We start from the raw sequence: 16332 nt of genomic DNA, 5'->3' as shown, positions 1-16332 counted from the left end.
AACACAAAAGGATAGAAATCGACAACCTATTCAAGCTTCAATAGCTTTCAAATGGCTGTTCTACAATCATGTTAAAAATCTATTGAGAATTTAGCTTATTTCCTTGTTTCTCAAAATTTGGAGTTCAGGCGAGATTTTGGGCCATCTCTTAAATTTAATCGGATATTTCAATTTGGCATGGGTTTATAGATTTCCAGGCTATATTCTGAGCCGTATTGGACCATTTTTGAACTTTTGGATCCTCAGATCCTAAAGTCTTAAATCTAGCGTTAGAACTCGAGTTAAAACTCTATCCTTCCAACCTAACTTAGAGCACTTCCAAATCGTTTTTAGTTTTGAAAATTCGTGGGAATTTCCCTTTTTTCTAAAATATTACGACCATGATTGTACACGTTTTGCATGTGATCTTATGATTACTGTAGGTGAAACAACCCCTTAGAGCCATGCATTCTCAGCCTTTTACCTTGTTACCCCCTTACCCCGCGCTACCTCATGTTACCCTTTTTAGTAAAAACGCATCCAAACCTATTACCCCCGCCCGGGAGCACTTTTCTCTACAGTTCTTTACACTCATGCAATGTAAATACTTTTTGTACATTTTTTTCTTTATCCACCAAATATTTGCTCTTCTTATGTATAATAGTGAGCAGCAATAATAATTTAATCATTTAAAAAATATCCTTCCTTTTATCAATTTTCACTCTTACTGACTTTTCGATTTGTAACACACACTTTTAATTTGCAACTCGCACTTTTAATATGCAACTCGCACTTTTAATTTGCAACTCGCACTTTTAATATGCAACTCGCACTTTTAATTTGCAACTCGCACTTTTTATTTGCAACTCGCACTTTTTATTTGCAACTCGCACTTTCAATTTGCAACTCGCGAATTTTGTGAGTTAAAATGCAACTCATAACTCGTAACTCGCGATTTTATTTTGTTAAAATGCAACTCGTAACTCGTAACTCGTAAAAAGTAACTCGCAACTCGTGGTTCTAAATGCAACTCGTAACTCGTAACTCGTAACTCGCAACTCGTATATTATCATATCACTCAAGTCTTTGGGAAATTTCCGGGGAAAAAAACTTGTAAGGTAAGCCAGGCTTTAAAAAACAAAGCCTGATTGGTGGAATAATATTTATGATGTCATCAATGGTGCACAAAGCACTCTGTGAGCACGTGAGCAATTAATCTGGCCAATCAAACGCTGAGAAAATCAAAACAAAAAATCTGATCAAAACATAAACACGTTTTAATCGAAAGTGATTTAAAAAATTTTAGAAATGAGTTTGTCAAGTGAACAGCAGCAGTTACAAGATTTTTTAAACAAAATACAACTGATCCAATTCTATGAAATAATTTCAAATAAATTACATATTACGAGATTAGAGCACTTTGAATATGCCACTGAATCAGACTTCACATGTATTGGCATGTCGATGCCGGAAATTCGACGTTTATTCGATTCGTTGAAAAAGAACAAGAAAAAGTTTTTCTTGACGAAGTTAAAGGTAGGTATTTAATATTATGACTTTTAGAGAACATTTTGATAATTCCTGCAAGAACAGGTAATCAGAAGATCTGGCTTTGAGAGAGGCAGATGGACCTTTTCTTAACCATAATATTGGTACAGTCAACTGCTCTAACTTGGAACGATTGGCTGAAAACATGGGACTGGTTGATATCAGACCGTATTTTCACTTACTGTTAAATCTCTTTGACAATAAATTTGTTTTGGTAACTCCACCAAGTTTATCAATCATTCTTCTTCGTTTCTCTTAAAGTGCACAGACACTCGCGGATGTTCCACTACGGATTTTTTTCATATTTTGATTTAAAAGCCTATTCGGTGCGAAGGAGAAATTGTGTATTTTTAACTCAAATCAAATGACTTTGGAGGTTCGGTGAAATGGTGGCTGATTTGCCGTCTCATGTTTTGTCAGGTAGTCCCAAGTTAGTGCAGTGCAGTTGACGGTAAACCTGGCAACACAATATAGTCTTTTAGGCTGTTTCAGGAAAACTTGACAGTTTATTGGGCGGTTCAAGTTGCTCCGTTAGTCGGTTACCCCCCTGTGGACAACATAGATTTTCAGTAGCATGTTACTTTTGAAAAACTTGAGCATTTCCGTAACATTCAAGGTTTTTGATTTTCCGATACTTGCCAAGAAAATAGAGCAAATTTTATGGATTTTCCAATACTTATAACTAAATAATGAGGAAAAATCCTGGATTTTCCGAAACCTTTTTCAAATTTCTCAGGATTTCCAAGTGAAAAATAAATCCAAAGAACATTGTCGTCCACAGGGGTAATACTTTCCCTCAGCCAGTGAATACGTGAAAACTATCTTGTCTCTAGATAAGTGCTGTAGAGTAATTAGTTATTCAAAAGGCCGTCGCATTCTCCCAAACAACTATTAGTTGTCGACTTTAGATCAACTTAAGGTAAAATCATCTGGATTTAGATTTTCAGAGAGTGTCTGGTGACACTCAAAAATCTTCCCAAGTTTTTATAAATCTAATAAATTTTACACATACATTGATCGGATTTGTTTTTTGATTTTCCGCACCTTCATTGATATAAAAATCCCAAATAAAGTTTTGAAATAGCCATGTGAACCAGTAGTTGACTTTGCAAGAGGCATTTTTTTCATAGTTTGAAATGGTGGTGAATCTTTCTGTAAGTCTGTTTTTCAACAGAAAAACCTTGGGCAGTCTGGTAAATCTTTCTCATTTTACTGTTCTGTAGCATTATTATTGCACCTACCTATTTGTACATGCTGGGAGAAACTAAGGTAAAATAGCAGATAGATTCAGTTTTTCTTTAAACAGGAAACAAGATTACTTTTGCATCATATTTTACATTTGATTTTACAAAAAACGTTGGAAAGATATATCTCATGTAAATTTCAGTGGTCTTACTATTCACACATTTACTGCACACTCTTCAACAGTTTCATATGATTTAATGGAATTAAACTTTCATGAGGTTGAATTTTGTGATTTTGCAAATTTTTGACATTTTTGCGAAATTAAAACTTGCGAAAACGCATGAGATTTCTGACTTGCAAAATTAAATCCACCAAAAAAATTTTAAATCGCATTTACAGCAGAAAAACCAGTCAAATTGAATCCAGGAAATTTCACGATTTTTCTTCTGATTTTTTTATATTGGAGTTTTTCATAAGTATGTGATTAAGAAAATATTAGAATTGCACACACCCTCTTTCCCATAAGGCCATGAATCCACACAATTTTGAACATTGGGTACAAAAACCACATGTCTTTCAGTCTTTGATGTGATAAAGCAAAAATGCTTTGGTTCAGGTTTTTCGGACTACACAAGAGTTATTTTTTTTCAGAAATTCAATGAACATTTCTGAAGTCCTGATTGCTTATGATATTTACCTTTTCAGGCTTTGTGGCTGTGAATTTTGATTATTGTTAATAAGTGCCCAGTATCAATTTTGCACAAAAATGTGAAAAAGTCCTTGCTTGGAAAAGACATCAACATTATTTATTATTGAATCTCAATATGAAGTTGCATATTGAATCCGTTCTCTACAATGTCAATTTGATTTTTTGATTGGGTTTAAATGTCATTGCTTGTTGTAACTGTTTATCATTTTATGTTTTTAGGGCTTTATGATAATTGAATTTATATTTCGGAAAAATAAAACTAGTTTTACAGTTTACAACACATGTATTTCAAAACTATAGCAACTGTAAAACAGAAATTTGATAATTCTCATTGAGTACTTTTTATCAATGAAAAGATACATTTTCATTCCAGACTAAGAAAAGAAAATGGGCAGGGAAAAGTGAAAATAAAAACGTTTTAAAATGTATAAATGATTTATCAAGCTGTGTTTCAAGCTGCTTGGTAACAAAACTAAATAAGTTTCTCTAGACTTATCAAATATTTATAAATTTTTTCTATATATTTCATGTGTTTTCTTAGGAAAGAGTACATATAAAAGCTCTTCTTTTTCGGACAAAAAATTGTTTCAAATATGAAAAGCTAAGTGGAAGTGCCTATCATCATTTCTTTTTGAGACTAAGGAATTTTAGAGAAAAAGAAGATTGCAATTGTATTAGAAACTTCTCTAATTTAACAAAATACGAACAAAATGGAAAAAGCCTCTTATAAGATTTCACCTATCAATATTTTTTCTGATGAAACATTTTGATAATGTTGAATCATATTCTTTTGTGAGAAATATGGGACCATACGTGGGACCATTTATTTCCATTCATTTGTCTTCCTACTAATCAAAATAATTTCTAGTATCAACTTTTACATTAAAAGCAACTTCTAATTAAAAATCTTTCCCTTGCCTGATAAAGGTACTTTGATAATGACCTCTAATTGATAGGGTTGTATTTAGCTAATTAGTAATGCTGCTTGAAATGAATGATTACAAAAGGATTTGTTTTCATAATCCTTTATTATTTCCCATTTCCCAAGTGGAGACACAGACAACAATGTTCAAAATTTCCATTATATTACACTAGAAGAAGTTCTCGCTATACCATGCACTAAAAATGGAATACAGTATCCTTCATTTGAACCATCTTCTCACTTTTAATTCTTAATCTTTGTTTTTCTTAAAGAAATCGTTTCGACTATCAAGCTCAAGCAACAATTTACAAGATGTTTCTCTGCAAGATAATGCCACACAATCAATTCAAAATACTAACATCCCCAGTGTTCCTGAAGACCAGAAAAGCCCGAGACAAGAGGCTAAATGCTTGATACAAGAGAAAGACATAAGGTTTTTGGAAGTGATTGGTAAAGGGGCTTTCGGTTCAGTCCGAAGTGCAGAATGGATAACTGTAGATAACGAAAAAGTATGTTTCGATTCATTTTTTTGTGGTCAAAATTTTAAATCATGTTAATGGATTCTATTACCAGAATCTTTCGTCTTTACTTTTGTCCTTGCATTTTTAAGGTTTCAAATTTTCTATATCTTTTTCTTCATTACAGTAAATAAATATGTTGTTGTTTTTCAAGATTTTTGTAGCAGTGAAATGTATTAGAAGAACAACTGGAAATGGCATAACAGATATTCAAAATGAAGTAGTGAAAGAAGCAAGTGCTATGAGTTGTTTGAATCATCCAAATCTCATTCGATTGTTTGGTGTTCTCATCTCAACTCCAATGATGTTGGTAAGTGTTTGCTTTTTTGTAAGGCCTAGTTAATTTAGATGAGGCTGGTTTGTTCATTTTTTTTTTCATTTTCGGGGTGAAAAAAAGCGTTTAAATAGTACGTTTAGTCTTTTAATTTGCTTTTATCATTTCACATGTCAAGGTAACAGAACTTGCACCACTGGGAACATTACTGAAGAGGCTTCGACAAGAAAGACATAAGTTCCAAATCTCAATACTGAGCAGCTTTTTGGTCCAAATTTCAGCTGGTATGAAATATTTGGAAAGGAATAAAATTGTACATAGAGATTTGGCAGCAAGAAACATTCTTTTGGTATCATATGAAAAGGTTAGAAATTTTACCTGTGTTTTACCTGTTTATTCCTAGCTTGTGCACAACTTTGCTTTATTATCTTTAATAACCCCAGCTGGCAAAAAAACGTCATAATAACGTCAATCTGACGTGCCTGACTTTCTCATAACGTCGAATGAACGTTATTCAAAAAACGTTGTGTGCTAGCTTGCACAGTACCTTGTAACGCATGTTCTGGACGTTATACTGTTGACGTGTATGTTAGTTAAGACAAATTAAATTTACTGAACTGTGTCATTTAAAATTGAGAAATCTTAATTATCTTGTATTTACTACTTTATCTGTACTGGATTGCCCCTGCAAATTTTACAATTTTTCTTTTCTTTTCAGATAAAGATTGGTGATTTTGGGCTAGCAAGGCCACTAGACGATGATGTTGAGCATTACGTCATGCACCCTGATGGCTTGATACCTTTCGCTTGGTAAGTCTGGCATTTTAATGATTTCGTAGAATGCCTCCATGTTTTGCTAAGCTATGTATCTTCCGCCATAATGGAAGCAAACGTTCGATTTGCGTAAGGGACACCATTAAAGATTCGAACGTTCCCTTCAATAATGGCGGAAGTTGCGTGACTTAAAAAAACATTTCATTCCAAATGAAAGAAATGACGTTGTTCGTGATTTATTCGAGAAATTTTAATCTTTTTGTAAAGCAATCCGCTTGTAAAAAGGGATTACAATTTGATGATGTGGACGAGTAACACTCAATTTTCATTCTCTTTCAATTTTCGAAGACGTTCTAAATGGCTATAAAAGTAATCATATTATTTGGTAACGATATCCTTAAAAAGCTTTTCATAAAAATTTTATACCAATTCACTCGAGAGTATACTTTCGCTTACTCTTCTAAGACTTTAAATTAAACGTCACAAAAACGAAATAACTTTAACTGCGCAGTAACCAACTTTACTGTCAGTATCACAGCTCGAATAAATATCAAATAAATATTTTCTCTGATGAAAACTTTGCCTCTGGTACCTAGGGTAAACCAACCTACCTCACCCGTTCCATCCGAAAAGATAATGTTAAATTTTGCTATTTTTATTTGATAATCTTTCAGGTGTGCTCCAGAATGTTTGAAATACAAACGTTTCTCGCATGCCTCAGATGTTTGGGCTTTCGGAATCACCGCTTACGAGATTTTCACATACGGTGCTGAACCATGGGCTGGCCTCAATGGTGGTCAGGTAAATAGATTAAACATCGTCTTACTTCGTTTGTGGACCTTTTGCTATATCTCTATTGATGCCCAAGGCAAATAAAATAAGTTATTCACGAGCAATCCCGTCCCCGTGTATCCCAGGCTTCATTTACGTTACTGATGGACGCCAGAGGGTATTATCTGGCGCGCTATCAGTAAGCTTTACATAGCCGATAAAATATATATTGAACAAGGTTAATTCAAAAGTCGCAATAATGCTGAATCAATTCTTCCTTAAAAATCCATTGGTTTGACTCTTTAAAACCATCATTTTTGGTATGTGTAAGTAAAGATGGCATCATATTTTCTGACAGAAGCACCCGTTTTTTGAAAAATGTCTTATACGTATATCAAGAATCGCGTGTCCTTTTAAAATATGACGTTTTCTTTTAGATCCTTGAGAAGATCGAAGAGCCAAACAACGAAAGACTTTCTTGCCCTGAACATTGTCCACGTGAAATCTATTCCACCCTTTATGCGTGTTGTTGGAATTACCGAGAAGGCGAACGGAGTAACTTTCAAAATCTTGAAAAAAGACTGTTAGAGGTGAGTTCCTTCAAAAAATTACGAAAATCAACCGCTATGATAGCAGATGCATTTATAAATTTAAACTAAAAACCCAAATTTGGGATCGAGGATTGAAAAGCCAAATCTCCGTTTTTTCATACTCGTCAGAACATTTTAACGGGTATTGAGAATTTTTTAGTCGGTACGCTAATATTTTACGATAAAACTACCGATATTTCGTACCCTTGGAACCCCCCTCCACATTTTCTGCGTTGTGAGTTTGTGATATGATTGGGATATATTTACATCAATGATTTAAGGATTTTACCTAGTGGCTAGTTCGAATAGTTATTTTTATTCACATGAATGAGTGGGGAAAACCTGCTTGTAGCGGAATGTACTTCCCACGATATATATAAGCTAGAAAATCCTACGATTCATCTGTGCACCGTTGGTTTGTTTCTTTTACGTCAATATTGTAGAAAGAAATATTCTTATTAAAAACATATGATAAAATACTTTTGTAACAACGTTTACAAAGTTTTGTATCATTCTGAGTGACTCCGCCTTATTTGATAATTTGTTTACGTTTTGCTGATATCTTATACTTTTGGGACAAGCTGGAGTTTTTACAAGCTCTTATTTGATTTGGTTGGTCGTTAAGATGTAATAAAAGAATTTTATTACTTTTTTCTAAAGAACGCGTCATCTCTATCACTTTAAATGACCAATTAGTGAAGTATCTTGTAAAAACTCCAAGGCATCTCATACTTTTTGTAAGCCTTCGACTCGAACGTGCTGTGAAATAATACTTTTTATTTGACTGGATACCTACTACAATCCCACTTATGAGTAATAGATGATCAAAACGAAACCATGCGATTGCAAGCGAATGGAAAGAATTTGACCTTTAGAAAATCTCACTTAAACTTTAGTTACTGGTATTTCAAATGTCTATGCTTTATTCTAGATTCATTAAGGGTTGGTCTATACTTTTATTTATTTTTCCAAGCATTTGATTTTGTTACCTATATTTTTATTTACTTTTCGAGATAATGAATTTTGTCTTCACGCAGATTTATGTTCCACCTACGTACTTCATAAAGTAACTATGTGTTTTGTTTATATGCAAAATTTTCTTTCGATAACGCTCAATCGATTTCAAAATACGCGTTATCATAGACAAAAATATTTTGATCCTTCAAGAACGTGATTGATGTGTGTTGACGTAAATATAAAAATTCAATCTCCATGACATGTGAATGTCGCCTGATTTCAGTCAAAAAAGCTCTTAAACCGTTATATTTTTCTCAGGAGAAAAAAACAATCATAAGTCAAATAGGTATTGAAAGATTAATTCAATTCCTTTTTAGTCTCTGTCTTTTAAAGCAGTATTTAACATTGATATACACTGATACATATTAAAGTTTCCTGTACATATCTTCTAAAGCTAGCAATTTGTTTTGCTTTCAAAGGAAATTCCCTTAAGTCATTAAGTAAATCATTTGATATCCTTTTTATTTTAGCTCATCTTTTCAAAGATTAAATGTTGAACGTCTTATGTTCTCTCAACTCAAGAGATTAGTTGCCAAGTTAAAGCTGGCTGCATGGAAAAGAATCTCCTTTAGAGCAATTTTTGTTACCTTTCATTTTGGTTAAAGCAAGGTTCTGCTAGATTACATCCCTGTCTCAATGACCCGGTGAAGTTGCACTGGTGCTAATTAGCACTGACCTTTGTATACCCTGAACAAAGTTTCTCAATCCCGACAAAGCAAAATCTTTGATCGTAGTTTTTTTGAAAGTTGTACCGTAATAGAAGTACTACTCAATAGCGGTGTAAATGCATCGAGGGCGCTAGATCTACTTTTCTTCAAATACTTTTGATGATGTAGCGCCGGTTGACAGTAATTTTTAATTATCCTTAGCGGATAACACTTCCAAATACACTCCGATCAAAGATGTCGGATATAGCATGGTCCAGGGTATATACAGGTCAGTGCTGCTAATTAGGCAATAAAAGCTAAAAACGATGTTGCAAAGTATAAATAGAGTGCGAGAAAGGAGTCATAATTTCTTAAAATTTGTATTAAAGTTCTACAAACCTCACTATTTAGACATTACCGATCGAAGTAAGAGCCATAACCAATTCAACAACAGGAACTCTTACAGATGGGTTACATTTCATTGCTGGAGACATTGTCACTGTTTTCAACTTGGACAGGTACCGTTGTTTCTTTCTAACTCGATCTCAAAGGAACTTAGACTTCTCTTTGAATAAGAGAAAGATTCGAAGACTTTGAAATAGAGAGTATTTAAAATACTACTTTCCAGCTGATGAGACCAATGCTTTAGTTCGAACTATAGAAATATTCAAATTATAGAGGTTCGAATTAGAGAGAGTTGACTGAATGTTGTTATTACAGTTGACGCTCTCTAATTCAACGTTCTACTGTTCGATACGCTCCATTATTCGATGATATTGAAAGTTCCATTTCGACAAGAAATTCTGTTAAAAGATGTTCTACTATTCGATATTCTCCCTTATTCAATTAATATCCAATTCTCCTTAAAGATCGAATTACAGAGCGTCGACTGTAATTTCAACATCGTACTTCGGAGAATCGTTAGTTATCGTTTTCGAAAAATCAAGGCGAGACCCTTATTATAGAACAATCTCTTCGTAGAGACTGTAAAAATCAGGTGATAAGAGTTTTCCAGTGTCTACTTTCTCATGATGAAGACTTCTATTTTTCCGCTTTGATTTTCTCCATTAAGCTTTGAAAACTATATTTAAGATAATTATGTAACTGCTAATGGTTGCATCACGTGAATTTTATAAGAAGGAATTTTTCAATGTTTTTTTGGCACTGAGAATGCTTTTTATCTTTCTCCATCCCGTTAGATATCCGGATTTATCTTAAAGTTCTTATACTCTAAATGCTTTGATACACGACTTTTCATCAAAATAAAAGTAGTCGACTCGTCATTTCCCATCTAATTTTAACTTCTAAGAAAAAAATATTTGAACACGTTTCGACTGCAGATGCATTTTAATGTTTGTACTGACATGAATCATTTCTGGTCATTCATTTGTACAAATGTATCGTGATAAGTTATTACAAGATTGTTATTGCTGTTAGTACTAGTAATTGTGTTCACTTTTTTAAAAGAGGGTCGCTCGGTCTGCGAAAGAATAAAAATAAAAGTAGAATTTCACCTTAATTCACCTTTCACCAAATCTACTAAAAGGCAGCAAAAACTACTACATCTTGACAAAAATACGAAATTCAGAATAAAATGAAAAATTGAACATAAAATTCTCAAAACCTTTGAAAAACTACCGGAATTTTGAAAATATGTCTGTAAAAGCAATGAAAGTGAAAAAGTAGTACCAAAATCAATTTTATTTTTATTTCGATTTTTTGAATTTCAGGGTCGATCGGGCCCGTAAAACAACTATTCAAATTGGTCTCGCCTAAAAAAATATAAACATCCTTGTCTCAGTGACCAAGTCAGAACCTTTTTCAGCCACTGAGGATTAAATAATTTAGCACGGACGGTATTTTGGCTGATTTTCCCGTTTGTAATATAACTATGACTGATCTGTAAATTTAAAGCCTTGATAGTTTACACAAGATCGCTAAAAATGGTTAGCCCAGGGCGGAGTAAGCAGTGGCGGAGGTGTTTATGTTTGTTCCAAACTCTCTACCACAAGAATTTTTCCGTAAACCGACTTGTTTACTATCCCTCTAACGGACGATAGCATCGTCTCGCTTTTGCCCTATTGTCCATCCCAAAATTTTGTAAGCGAAATTTTTTCATTTACTAGTGCTGATGGGATATGGAAGGGCCAAAACAGACGAACAGGACAAGTGGGCTTCATCCTCTCGCAAAATGTGGATATACACGCGGGGATCATATCAGGTGAATTTTTACTCACAGCTATACAACATACATAGTTGAACTCCTTTTAAGTTTGATTTGACTTTAATTCTAACTACCAAACTCTTGCGAGCAGAAACTTTCGCGATTTTCGCGAATTTTGACCTTTTTTGCAAAAGTCTTTGAAAATTCTTAACAGGGTAATTTGCGAAAGTTTATGCTCCGTGAAAAATTCTTAAAAAACTTGAAAATTTATAAAACTAAGAAATCGTAATAAATTTAAAATTTCAGCATATTTTTTGCCTTTTCAAAGCCAAAGAATAATCGTTTTTATCGTATATTCAAGGAACATTTGTCACTTTTTAGCCAATTCTCGTTTAAAAATTCTCATTTTTATCCAATATTTTTTCTTCGAATTCGTAGTGTCGTAAATTTCGCGAGTTTTCGACCGTCGCGAAAGTTTCTGCTGCGAAAGACTGTACGCCTAAAGTAATTTCAAGTGGTATTCCGATATTAATGTTCAATATTTTAATAGGTGCAGCGAATGTTGGTCAGGATGAAGGTGTAAGACGCTGCTCTCTGAATCGGTAAGTCTCGTCTTTTTAATCCTTCTACCCCACAGATATCTTACATGAAACACTATTTAGAGTTTCTCTGTATTTCCACAGCGACGGCAGCTACTCTGTCCCTAGTTGAAGCAAAAATAATTCGCCATCTTTCGTAGACCATAGGAGACTGTTCATTTAACGTTTCCAGACCATCTAAAAAGAACGACAAATAACTATTAAAAAGCGACAAAAAGAACGACAAACCCTAACCCTAACCCAAACTATCAAAAAACGACATATAATTCTCTATTTGGGTGAGCTGGAAATATTAGATGAACTAACTCTTAGTAGACTATAGTTCGGTATCGGCACGAATTAGTTCAACCAAACAAAAAAACCAGAATCAAATTGCCGGCACCGAGCTATTTTCTACTTACAAAAAATGGCAGATTATTTTGCTTCAACTAGAGTAGCTCTTTCGTAGTCTTTTACGTAAGATATCTACCCTCTTTGACCGTATGTATTAATACACTGATCTGGAGACTGCCTTTGCTAAAATGCAACCGTTTTAGTAAAATATTCTAATTTCACTTGAACTATTTATCAAGCAGGCTTTCTGTACCGGCTGAAGGATTTGTCAACAAACTTTGGACGTCATCTCAATGGCTAACAGAAACTGGTAAGTCAGCTTTCCTTAGGAAATCCTTAGGTTGAATCGCAGACCTCTACTACGAAACCATATAAGTACTATAAGGAACACGAAACTATTAGTGGATGACAGCAGCCTAGGAAATCTTTGGCCTGACTGCTAAGCCCATTGAGATAAGATAATATTAATATTGTTTCGTAATCTGCTGCTGATTTGTAAAGTACCTTCGTAAATCAAAATTTCTGGAAAACTTGACATTTAAACCTTGACTATTCAATCTACCTAAAAAAAATGAGTTAGCTGATTTCCGCCTTAGATTCAACAGGAAGCGAATTAAGAAGTACCACACCTAAAGATGTCTCTTTTGAATGCACCAATAGTTTCGGATCAGGTAAAAATATTATCAGCAAAATGAAGTGAATACAGTCGCTCTCGTGTTATCTTCTGACCAGCCACCAGAACCGTTGGAAAACCAAAGGATCCGGCGAGACTCGAACTCACAACCATGCCATTCGCGGGCATTTGCTCTACCATTTAGCTACGGGTCTATTTGGAACCTGAGGACTCAATTGCTATACTCGGTAGAGCTCGAAGTGAATTCTTGTCTACTGACTGGACAGAAAATCAAGTGAAAATACTTTTCTTGAAATTGATAAAACGTTGTTTTCTTAAGTAAACGTATTTAAATCTTGTGTTTTTTGATAGGATATGGTGGTGGAATGTCAAGTATAGAAGGTGGATACTGTGAAGACTGTTTATCACAAAGTAGCATTGATTCAGGATGTCTTTGTCGGTGCAGTACGTACAGTTCAGACTCTTCAACACACCGTTGTAACACGGCCGATCTTAATGCTCAGACGTCTACAATTGGTATTCCACAGCTGACCAAACCGATCACTATTCCAGGTAGAGCACGTCATCGCAGTAGAGGATATAATATCACCAACAGAGGACGATGTTCATCTTGTAGCTCATCCAATCGACATTCCGTTTTCTCAGATACTCTTGACCGCGATGAATCACCATCATTCTCGTCAAATTCACCAGTATGCTTGGACCTCGTTAATAAAACAATGTCCTCCTTGAAACTACAAGATAGTGGTATTTCAAATAAATCTAAACTGTCAACAAGTGAAGGTACAAAATCATCTAAAACGATGACGGAACGCCGGCGCTCGTTACCAGATCTTGCCAATCCACGTAAACGCAGCCTATTACGTCGTTCGTTACGTTTCCGCAAGAAGAAAGAGGAACTTACCTCTAAAGAATTAACAGTCAGTGCTCCTATCCCTAACACCGAAAGCTCTGCTAAGTTCTACATCCCTGGACAAGACGCAATGATCCCTGGCGGTACAGCCAACTCCTCGTTAGAATCAAAACTCCAGTGTAACCTTTACGATTTAGTTCCAATTCGTGATCATTCAAAGACAAAAGTATTGGAAGATTTAGCGGTTGTTGATAACAGAGATCTTGAATCGAGATATGATACACCTCCGCCTCCAAAAGCCATTAATTCCAATACCCATAATCTGCTCGGTAATGGGCCAACAAATGTAGAGGACTCGCAAATATATGGTATGATTCGTACAATTTTTCACGGCTATTTTTCTGAACTTGCAATGAATTTATCATTTTAGGTCCTAAAAAGGAAATGGCTTTATATAGCTAATCTTTTTACGCTACTGTCTTTGTGTATTATAGACAGTGAGCTCTTTCCAATTCGAATCTCCCCCCCTGTCCCTGTCAGCAACCCTTCAATTCACGCATTCATGCAAACCGATTGGGACCCTTTATTATTTGGATCCTTCTGTAATTCAAACTAAAATATTGGTGCCTAAGCTACAGGGTGGAATAAATTACTCTCTGTAATTTGAATCTTTCTCTAAATCAAATAAAATTTGTGGTCCCATGAAGATCGAATTAGATTGAGTCGACTGTAGTTTTTTCGAATGACATATAATATTGGTTTTACAGAAAATGTTCAAGAGCTGAAAAGTCCATCACCTGTCGCCCCACCACGTCGAAAAAAACGAAATTCTATCGCCAGTAAACGGTACAGTATGATTGAACTTGGTTCAGACTCTTCCAAATATACCGACATGTCTTCCATTGTCAACGTTTCACCAAATGCAAGACAATGCATCATATTGGATCAGAAAAACTATGATATATTGAAGTCATTGTGATCATTGACTAACTTAACGATAGAAGAACTATAGAAGCCAAAATGGTTATGCTGTAAAGTGAACTGATCAATTGAATTTATGAATCGTACAGTGTGTCCCAAATAAAGCAGGCAAAGTTCTATATGAAGTAAAATCCTCACTATCCAAACTGGGCTTAGAATAATGAAATGAGATTACAATTCTCTGTTCAATCAATATAATTCAATTCCAAAGATGATTGAATAAGTTTTCGAAATTGAATATTAACTAATATCAAGGACACTTGTATAGCTTGCTAATACAAGCATAAAATTTGGCATAAATAATGAGGATTTTACGAAAAATTTGTCCTCTTTCTGCGACACACATGTTATTTGCTCTCCTATCGCATGTCCATACTAGAGATTACTCCCAGTTTGGCATTGATGTGCATTTCTGTAATTATTTGACCTTGTCAAGAACCTTGGCGAGACTACTTCATAAAATAAGTATCATATATTCTGTTTTTAGTTAAATTAAATAATACAGTATGTCTACCGAAAAAAGTGGAACATCCAGACAATAGTAGAATCTTATTATGTCTCTTTGACTGGATGTCATAATAACCAGCGCATGAATATCTTTGAGTGTCCAAGGGATTGTAAAAATGAAAATTTATGGTTTGATTTGAATTATTTCTTGTTCCGTTTTTTTTCGGACACACTGCATTCCCTTTACCATATATTTATTAGTTTGTAGAAATACTGCTGTTATTGTACATAAAATACCTTTTATTTAAGAAGTATTTTTCATTTTTATACAACATATTTAAGAATTTTTATTTCGGATTTTAAGTCGCGCATCATCTATTTTGTTTTCTTTGTTATTGTATTGTATATTTCGAGATAATTTGTAACTAATTTTGGATGCTTTTGAAACTAACAAGTGTAAAATAGTTTGTGGTTTGAAAAAGTTGACAATACATTATTTACTCCAGTATTCAAATACACTTTTCGATTAATTTGCAATTGTATTTCTATATTCTCTTTTGTCAACTAAAATTGTTTTACCTCTTAGTCAGGTAGAAAATGAAAATTCAAACTTAAAATTCACAAAAATTACGAAAAAGTAACTGCAAGCTTTCCGGTTGGGCGTTGAAGTGGACATTTGACTAAGACTCAGTTAAATTAAATACTTTACTCTTCTTTTAGATGAGAAAGTTTTCATGTCTCCCATTTTGACATCTTTTACAAAAACGACATACACTTCCTTCTCACAGACCCACTGGGACCCCTTCGCAATGGAAAAATTGGCCAATATATCACCCCACTGAATTTTCTGACTTTAAAATAAAAGAATCAAATCTCCAGCCATAAATAACATTGGAATATCAATTCTCGTCGACTTTTATGATTCGTTGTTTTTCCTGGCTGAAAAATCCCACCGGGTCTGAGAGAAGGGGGTGTTTACATTACACTCGATTCCTCTCATGCCTGAAGCATGAACAGTTGTCGAATCCTCATTCTTGTTCGCCTTCCTTCCACATCTACAGCTGGTTTCAGTTAGACCAGTTTCCATACCGATTAAGGATGTGAATTCGTCTTTTTTTAGTTTAGTCTCTCAACTAAAAGGGTAGACGATCAAAAGGGTCGATTTTCGAAAGTTTTGACTCGGACATACCCCTCAGCTTGCAAACCTAGCACCCCATGTCCTCCAATATTTGTTTAAGTAAAAACTAAATTTAAATACCTCATTTTGACCGGCCAGCCAGGGCCAGCCTTTTTTCACCTAGAATTTATTTTCATTCAAAGAAGACATTGCAATGTTTCCCGCGCTTCATAATTCGAATGTTTTTGTAAACATTCGATTTTCGAATCA

At 34.4% G+C, this 16332-nt stretch overlaps 1 protein-coding gene across 2 annotated transcripts; it reads left to right on the top strand.

Moving 5' to 3' along the window:
- The first annotated feature begins 1262 nt into the window (after positions 1-1262).
- On the top strand, positions 1263-15458 carry LOC136802747 (ack-related non-receptor tyrosine kinase-like). Of its 2 annotated transcripts, none has more exons than XM_067059506.1 (14): positions 1263-1515; positions 4616-4852; positions 5016-5171; positions 5314-5499; positions 5854-5945; positions 6584-6710; positions 7118-7270; positions 9346-9452; positions 11061-11155; positions 11649-11700; positions 12273-12340; positions 12627-12701; positions 13016-13885; positions 14285-15458. In XM_067059506.1, the coding sequence occupies exons 1-14, from the start codon at positions 1288-1290 to the stop codon at positions 14494-14496; spliced, it is 2658 nt and encodes an 885-aa protein (XP_066915607.1). In that variant the 5' UTR covers positions 1263-1287; the 3' UTR covers positions 14497-15458. The 2 variants fall into 2 exon arrangements, with proteins under 2 accessions (XP_066915607.1, XP_066915606.1); XM_067059505.1 differs by having other exon boundaries at positions 12270-12340.
- Positions 15459-16332: the final 874 nt, after the last annotated feature.

The sequence above is a fragment of the Clytia hemisphaerica genome, unplaced genomic scaffold (assembly GCF_902728285.1).
Source record: "Clytia hemisphaerica strain Z4C2 unplaced genomic scaffold, Clytia hemisphaerica genome assembly, whole genome shotgun sequence".
Taxonomy (NCBI): Eukaryota; Metazoa; Cnidaria; class Hydrozoa; order Leptothecata; family Clytiidae; genus Clytia; species Clytia hemisphaerica.
Note: the sequence above shows the minus strand (reverse complement) of the source record. Positions and strands in the feature narration are given on the sequence as shown.